An 8,807-nucleotide genomic window follows, 5' to 3' on the forward strand; every position below is an offset into this window, starting at 1 on the left:
ATATATATATATATATATATATATATATATATATATATATATATATATAGTGTGTGTGTGTGTGTGTGTGTGTGTGTGTGTGTGTGTGTGTGTGTGTGCATGTGTGTGTGTGTGTACTTTATGCAATGTCTTACACTGAGCAGAGGTTAGTGATGAGGAGCAATTTTGATATTGAATGATGGCTCCACATTTCAACGTCATATTTATTATCATGTAATAAGGCTGCTTACGTAGTGACAAAATAGGACAGATGTTCTAAACCTTTCCTAATTGGGCATTTCAGTACAGTAAGTAACAATTAAGCAAAAGTAAAGTCCTGTCAGTTTGAATCCTCAGAAGAAACAAATAACCAGCAGAATAATGAAGTTTCATATTTTGATTTTGCACAGAGAGGGAAGAACACCTTTTTTTTTTTTTTTTTACAGTATGTTGTCCCCCCTGGACCCAGGCTGCAGTATGTGCAGCGTGACAATGTGTCTTACAGCTCGTCTAAACCAAGGATAAAACAAGGCATATATCAACGGATTTAAACAGGAGTTAAAATCATAAAGATATGGAGCATAGCTTGCAAATGACGACATTATTTTGTTGTCGCCTGCAAGAGAAACACTGTAATACGGACAGAGACACACAATGAATACAAAGACAAGGACACTAAGAGTCCTGGCTGCTTTCAACTCCGATTTCTTTGCTCTTACTGTGACTGAATGTGGTTTGACTGATGTAACATGAGAGCGCATGGCTCGGGCCTGAGACAAAGCAGCCAGAAACACTCTCATGTACAGAGTGATGATGATGCTGAGAGGGAGAATGAAGACCATAGCAAGGTCAATAATCCCACCTTCCAAGTCTATACCAATAATACACTCTCCATAGCAAAAATTGGACTTTCCAGGATGAGTCAGACCTTCTTTCAAAATGATGCTACAGAGGAGAAAAGCAAAGAACCAACAAAGACAAACACAAAGTCGAATTCGTTTTACAGTGACTCTGGAGTTATAATGCAGAGGATCACAAATAGCCAAATAACGGTCGGCTGATATCAGCACCATGTTTCCCACTGAGACAGAAGTCAGTGAGACAGTCACGTAGAACCACAGAGAACAAAGAACATCGCCCAGGGTCCAGCAGGATGTCCTCATGTAGATCTCAATCGGCATCACCAGGAGGCCCACCAGAATGTCAGATATAGCGAGAGAGAGGAGAAGGACGTTGGTGGGAGTGTGGAGCTGCCTGTAAAATAGACAAAATAATAAAGACAACAGATTCCTCAGCGGACAAAACTGTGTTAACAAAACAAATCAACGGAGACATTAGCGTAAGGACACAATGACAAACATTATGCTCAATGCCAGATCATAAACTACACGCAGGACACTTTTGGGAAAATGCGAGCCTTTAAAAATAATAAGTGCCTGTAAAAGGAGATTGAGATGATGACCAGCAGGTTGAGAATCACAATGGAGATGCAGACGACCGCCAGAAAAACATTTAAAAGAACACCTTCAGACCAATGAGACGCGGGCTTCCTGCAGGAAATATTGACGAGTTGTGGAAAGCAGAGCTGTGATAGATCCTCCTTCTCCATCATCAAGAGGAAGATGAGAAATGGTCTTTGTTGTACATCTAATTTAAGCCTTCGGCCAATCCATTGTACCGCCCACGTAAGCAAACCTGATTTGGCCAAAGTTTTCCACAAATCAGCATTCTCGTGCTGGTGGGAGTTCACGTTTGTATTAATTTTTTTGAAGAATTGTTACAAGTAAGAATTTGATTACTAACAAATACAGGTGGTGGTCAAGCTAGCTCTGTTTTCAATAGGTACTCGGCGCCATTTAGTCTTTTCTTGAAGAAAAATTGCCATATACTGTTTTTAGTTGTACGAACCGTTTAAATCACGGGAAGGACAAAGGTTTCTGCAGAGTTTCTCGTAAGGTAATTAAAAAGGGCGGAATAGTGCAACATTTTACGAAACTACGACGAGAAAAGCAGCTTACACTCCCGCCCATAGGAGCAGAGTCAAAGAATGAATACATTTACAGTGATCACTTCGTTAAATGTTTGTTTGATGTGCTCAGAGCTGGGTAGTAACGCGCTAGATTTACTGAGGTAACTTTTTGTAAAAATTGTGCAAACCTCGGTTCTATATGAGTTGGGAAATTGTGTTGGATTTAAATATAAACGGAATACAATGATTAGCAAATCCTTTTGAACCCATATTCAATTGAATGCACTACAAAGACAAGATATTTGATGTTCAAACTCATAAACTATTTTTTTCTGCAAAAAATAATCAACTTAGAATTTCATGGCTGGAACACGTGCCAAAATATTTGGGAAAGTGCATGTTCACCACTGTGTTACATCACCTTTTCTTTTAACAACACTCAATAAACGTTTGGGAACTAAGGAAACTAATTGTTGAAGCTTTGAAAGTGGAATTCTTTCCCATTCTTGTTTTATGTAGAGCTTCAGTCGTTCAACATTCCGGGGTCTCCGCTGTTGTATTTTACGCTTCATAATGCGCCACACATTTTCGATGGGAGACAGGTCTGGACTGCAGGCGGGCCAGGAAAGAACCCGCACTCTTTTTTTTTTACAAAGTCACGCTGTTGTAATACGTGCTGAATGTGGCTTGGCATTCTCTTGCTGAAATAAGCAGGGGCGTCCATTAAAAAAGACACCACTTAGATGGCAGCATATGTTGTTCCAAAACCTGTATGTACTTTTCAGCATTATTGGTGCCCTCACAGATGTGTAAGTTACCCATGCCTTGGGCACTAATACACCCCCATACCATCACAGTTGCTGGCTTTTGAACTTTGCGTCGATAACAGTCTGGATGGTTTGGTTTCCCTTTGGTCCGGATGACACGGTGTCAAATATTTCCCAAAAAAATTTGAAATGTGGACTCGTCAGACCACACAAATCTTTTCCACTTTGCATCAGTCCATTTTAGATGATCTCGGGCCCAGAGAAGCCGGAGGCGTTTCTGGATGTTGTTGATAAATGGCTTTCGCTTTGCATAGTAGAGCCTTAACTTGCACTTACAGGATGTAGCGACAAACTATATTTAGTGACAGTGGTTTTCTGACGTGTTCCTGAGCATATGTGGTGATACCCTATAGAGATTGATGACGGTTTTTGATACAGTGCCATCTGAGGGATCGAAGGTCACGGTCATTCAATGTTAGTTTCCGGCCATGCCGCTTATGTGGAGTGATTTCTCCAGATTCTCTGAACCGTTGGATGCTATTATGGACCGTAGATGTTGAAATCCCTAAATGTTTTGCAGTTGCAATTTGAGAAGTGTTGTTCTTAAACTGTTTGACTATTTGCTCACGCAGTTGTGGACAAAGGGGTGTACCTCGCCCCATCCTTTCTTGTGAAAGACTGAGCATTTTTTGGGAAGCTGTTTTTATACCCAATCATGGCACCCACCTGTTCCCAATTAGCTTGCACACCTGTGGGGTGTTCCAAAAAAGTGTTTGATGAGCATTCCTCAAATTTATCAGTACTTATTGCCACCTCTCCCAACATCTTTGTCACATGTTGCTGGCATCAAATTCTAAAGTTAATGATTATTTGCAAAAAAAAAAGGTTTATCAGTTTAAACATCAAATATGTTGTCTTTGTAGCATATTCAAGAGAATGTGGGTTGAAAATGATTTGCAAATAATTGTATTTCGTTTATATTTACATCCAACACAATTTCCCAACTCATATGGAAACTGGGTTTGTACTTGTCGGTGTTATTTGAGTATTTTTGTGAAGAAGACACACTAATTGTACACCATTCCGTTAAGTTTAATTCCGTTATTCCATTATTAATAAGCTATTGATTGAGACTTAAAAAGATAAATTCATTTTGTCAGCAAGCCTTTTTCCGGCAGGCACTGTTTCGCCAATCTAAAGTGAGCTTCAGTGACGTTGGACTTAATTTCACCAATCAAACGGAGCCTCACGGTGGGGATCCAATCAGAACTACAACTGCTGAGACATGGTGTTTGGATTTTCCCCCGGGAAACAAGACTATATTTACATTACTATAAACGTTAATAATGATGACGGCAGCAAAATTCCCGATGTTAGTATTACCCTTTTAAATTAAATTATGTACAAAACCCAAAACCAGTGAATTTGGCACGTTGTGGAAATCGTAAATAAAAACAGGATACAATGATTTGCTAATCCTTTTCAACTTATAACCAATTAAATAGACTGCAAAGACAAGTTACTTAACGTTCGAACCGCAAATATTAGCTCATTTGGAATTTGATGCTTGCATCATGTTTCAGCATCAAGGGGTTGGAATTGTGTCCCGTGCTCGGCCATCGCTGCTGCTCACTGCTCCCCTCACCTCCCAGGGGGTGATCAAGGGTGATGGTCCAAATGCAGAGAATAATTTTCCAAGATTTTTTCCACATATGCGGTCCTCTCCAGGGTTTCTCATAATCATCATAGTCATCATTGTCACCGACGTCCCACTGGGTGTGAGTTTTCCTTGCCCTTATGTGGGCTCTACCGAGGATGTCGTTGTGGTTTGTGCAGCCCTTTGAGACACTAGTGATTTAGGGCTATATGAATAATCATTAATTGATTGATTGATTGAATTTTGCCACACCTCGTGTGTGTGTGACAATCATTGATACTTTAACAAATGGCAAAAAACACTGACAAAGTTGAGGAATGCTCATCAAACACTTATTTGGAATATCCCACAGGTGAATAGGTGGGTGCCATGATTAGGAATCTGGAAAAACCACTGCACATACGCAGCTAAGCCCGTGACCTTCGATCCTTCAGGCCAGGGGTCGGGAACTTTTTTGGCCTAGAGAGCCAAAAAGCCAAATATTTCAAAAAGTATTTCCGTAAGAGCCATATAATATTTTTCTTAACACTGAACACAACTAAATGTGTGCATTTTTAAGTAAGACCAACATTTCCAGGGTATAAGAGGTAACATTGTTATTCTGAAGCTAACTGTGGAGGGGGCGTGACCTGCGGGCCTGCAGCGAACTGGGGTGTGCCAGGACAGGCCTCGAAATCAGCGACAGGTGCGTAGATGGTCCACCTGGGCCTTGATATCTAATCACCTGTCGCTCTGTTATAAGCAGCAGCCAGTAGGAGAGACGGGGTTGGGGCTGGAGCCAGAGCGCGAGCGAGAACGAAAGACAAAAATACAATTGCTGGACAGCAACTGAGAGACTTATTGAAAAATAAAACAATATTGTTACCCTGAAACAAGCTCTCATTTCGGTGCTTGGTGGTCTGAAGAACCCCCAGAGGGGCAAGCCCCACACTAACCAATAATAAATAAATAACTTCTTACCATTACGCAACTTCCTGAACAGGTGCGGTAGTAAACGGATGGATGGAATAAAAATGCATGAGAATGTTTTATATTTTGAACGTTATTTTTAACACTGTGATTACAAGTGGAATCATTCATTACTTATCATGTTAAGCAATGTCAGCTCAGATTTATCCCAGAGCCAGATGCAGTCATCAAAAGAGCCACATCTGGCTCTAGAGCCATAGGTTCCCTACCCCTGCTTCAGGCGGTACTGCATCAAAAACCGACATCAGTGTGTGTGGGAGGGCAAGCGGGGGAATTATTTATGACCCCTGAAGTGGGCATGACCTAAATCGGTAGCATCATATCCTTCCGCCATTTTAATTTTGTACAAACCCTGTTTCCATATGAGTTGGAAAATTGTGTTAGATGTAAATATAAATGGAATACAATGATTTGCGAATCCTTTTTAACCCATATTCAGTTGAATATGCTACCAAGACAACATATTTGATGTTCAAACTGATAATTTTTTTTATTTTTTTTTTTGCAAATAATCATTAACTTTAGAATTTGATGCCAGCAACACTGTTATGGTTTACTAAGGAGGACGTGACGGCAAACGGACACCAGGTGGCAGTATGTCCAAAGATTTATTAATATATATATATCTATATTAACAAATGTATATATGTAATAATCAATCAACAGAAAACATACTAAGTAAATGGAGCGTGGCAAAAACTCTAGAGTGTATGGTGTTAGTCTAAGTGTGTTAATTAACTGAAGTGTGTTTTACCCAAGTGTTGACAAAAGAGAACGCGGAAGTCCGTGGGGCAGGCAGAGGGTTCAGGTCAAACGAGCGAGGAGTCGAGGTACAAAGGAGGCAGTCAGAATCCAGAGGGAGATCCAGGGAAAAGAGTGAGACGCACAGCTCACCTTGCGGGCGACGGAGGATTCTGTGGGGACACGGGAGAAGACACTGAGAACACGTAGAGGTACAGGTCACAGGGAGAGCAGGTTTGCATAAAGCAGGGTGATTGCTTACGGTACGCATTTGGAACTAAGTTCCCGCACGGATCCCTGTGTCCACTGGTCTTTTATGCTGCTCATCGTCAGTCACAGGTGTGTCCTGCAGCCGGCTGCGGCGGAGAGTGGGCGCGGTCCGCTTGATGAATGCGGGGGCGTGTCTGGAGTGCGCTGTCAGCGGGTCCTCTGGTTGGACTCGCAGCGGAGAGAGACGCAGAATGCGCATGTCCCACAACAGTATCCCCCCCCTATGGACAGATTCCAGATGTCCTAGAATCTGAACACCCCCAAAAGCAGGAACAAAAATCAAGGGAGGGTGGAGGGGTGAACTGGTGGTGGGTCGCCAGCCCAAGTGTCTCAGAAGCCATCGGGGACAAGTCTGGTGGCGGCGTCGGGTGGACCGCCGCTGCGGCCGGCGAAGTGGACGACCAAAGAACGGTCGACGTCTTGGCCGTCGGTAAGGCGGGCGCGAATGGTTCCCTGGTGCGGGCCGCCGGACACGAGGAGGTGGACGGCACTGTAGTGAGGACCGCCGGACACAAGGAGGTGGGCGGCGCCGTGCTGCAGCCCGCCGGACACGAGGAGATGGCTGAGGAGCTGAAGCCAGTGCTACTGGCTGAGGGGCGGGGGTCAGGGCCAGCCTAGGTATGGGTGCTAGCTCACAGGCTAGCCTGGGGACAGGTGCTAGCTCAGGGGCTTGCCAAGGGGCTGGTGCTAGCTCGGGGGCTAGCTCGGGGACTGCCGCTGGCTCGGGGGCTAGCTCGGGGACTGCCGCTGGCTCGGGGGCTAGCTCGGGGACTGCCGCTGGCTCGGGGGCTGGCTCGGGAACTGACGCTAGCTCGGGGGCTGGCTCTGGGACTGACGCTAGCTCGGGGGCTGACGCTAGCTCGGGGGCTGGCTCGGGGACTGACGCTAGCTCGGGGGCTAGCTCGGGGACTGGCGCTAGCTCGGGGGCTAGCTCGGGGACTGGCGCTAACTCGGGGGCTAGCTCGGGGACTGGCGCTAGCTCGGGCGCTAGCTCGGGGACTGGCGCTAGCTCGGGCGCTAGCTTCGGGACAGGTACTAGCTCGGAGGCTAGCCAGGGGACTGGTGGCTGCGGCTGGGAAAAACGGAAGATAGGTGGGATATCTCGGGCAGGGGGAAGTCTGTCTGGTTGCAGCTGTGCTACCACATTAGCACAGCCACCAGTACAAAAATGAAAAACAGATGGTATAAGTATGGCAGGGGTTTGCCTGGCTGGGTGTAGATGCGCCACCACATCAGCACAGTCACCAGCACTATCCCCCCCTTTCGAACGCGGATGCCAAACGCCTCCAGCTGACTGAGGAATTGTCACTAAGGGTGGGAGGTGGGTGGCCAGGCGCCGGGCAAATTCATCCCTCCCCGTATTGAAATTAAACAGTCCCTTGACGGAGTGTTGAGGACTATAAAAATTGTCCATGGTGGAGGAAAAAGACATCGTGACAGGGGCAAAAAGGAAGGAGGAAAGTTGAGAAAACCAAAAAAAACAAACAAAAAGTCACTGGGACAGAGCTAAAGTCACTGGGGGCTATGAAAACAACAACAACAAAAAATACTGTGCCGTCAGGTCCTACTATTTAATTTTTCTGGCGGGAACTTACTGTTATGGTTTACTAAGGAGGACGTGACGGAAAACGGACACCAGGTGGCAGTATGTCCAAAGATTTATTAATATATATATATATATATATCTATATTAACAAATGTATATATGTAATAATCAATCAACAGAAAACATACTAAGTAAATGGAGCGTGGCAAAAACTCTAGAGTGTATGGTGTTAGTCTAAGTGTGTTAATTAACTGAAGTGTGTTTTACCCAAGTGTTGACAAAAGAGAACGCGGAAGTCCGTGGGGCAGGCAGAGGGTTCAGGTCAAACGAGCGAGGAGTCGAGGTACAAAGGAGGCAGTCAGAATCCAGAGGGAGATCCAGGGAAAAGAGTGAGACGCACAGCTCACCTTGCGGGCGACGGAGGATTCTGTGGGGACACGGGAGAAGACACTGAGAACACGTAGAGGTACAGGTCACAGGGAGAGCAGGTTTGCATAAAGCAGGGTGATTGCTTACGGTACGCATTTGGAACTAAGTTCCCGCACGGATCCCTGTGTCCACTGGTCTTTTATGCTGCTCATCGTCAGTCACAGGTGTGTCCTGCAGCCGGCTGCGGCGGAGAGTGGGCGCGGTCCGCTTGATGAATGCGGGGGCGTGTCTGGAGTGCGCTGTCAGCGGGTCCTCTGGTTGGACTCGCAGCGGAGAGAGACGCAGAATGCGCATGTCCCACAACAAACACATGACAAAGAAGTTGGGAAAGGTGGCAATAAATACTGATAAAGTTGAAAAATTATCATCAAACACTTATTTGGAACATCCCACAGGTGTGCAGGCTAATTGGGAACAGGGGGGTGTCATGATTGGGTATGAAAGCAGCTTCCATGAAATGCTAAGTAATTTACAAGCAAG

The 8,807-nt window shown here is 45.0% G+C and overlaps 1 protein-coding gene across 1 annotated transcript; it reads right to left on the minus strand.

Annotated features, from left to right (window-relative positions):
* Positions 1 to 419: 419 nt before the first annotated feature.
* LOC133564917 (trace amine-associated receptor 13c-like) lies at positions 420 to 1,588 on the minus strand. Its single transcript, XM_061919446.1, has 2 exons — positions 1,416 to 1,588; positions 420 to 1,233 (listed from the first exon to the last, which is right to left on the minus strand). Exons 1-2 carry the CDS (start codon positions 1,586 to 1,588, stop codon positions 420 to 422), a joined length of 987 nt encoding a protein of 328 aa, XP_061775430.1.
* Positions 1,589 to 8,807: the final 7,219 nt, after the last annotated feature.

The sequence above is a fragment of the Nerophis ophidion genome, linkage group LG13 (assembly GCF_033978795.1).
Source record: "Nerophis ophidion isolate RoL-2023_Sa linkage group LG13, RoL_Noph_v1.0, whole genome shotgun sequence".
In the NCBI taxonomy this organism is placed as follows: domain Eukaryota; kingdom Metazoa; phylum Chordata; class Actinopteri; order Syngnathiformes; family Syngnathidae; genus Nerophis; species Nerophis ophidion.

What these genes read in the sequence shown, in the direction of transcription:
- LOC133564917 (XM_061919446.1), bottom strand. Translation starts at nt 1,588, where the DNA reads ATGGAGAAGGAGGATCTATCACAGCTCTGCTTTCCACAACTCGTCAAT. An exon ending in ATCTCAATCTCCTTTTACAG is followed by an intron (nt 1,234 to 1,415) that starts GCACTTATTATT and finishes TCTATTTTACAG; the next exon opens with GCAGCTCCACACTCCCACCA.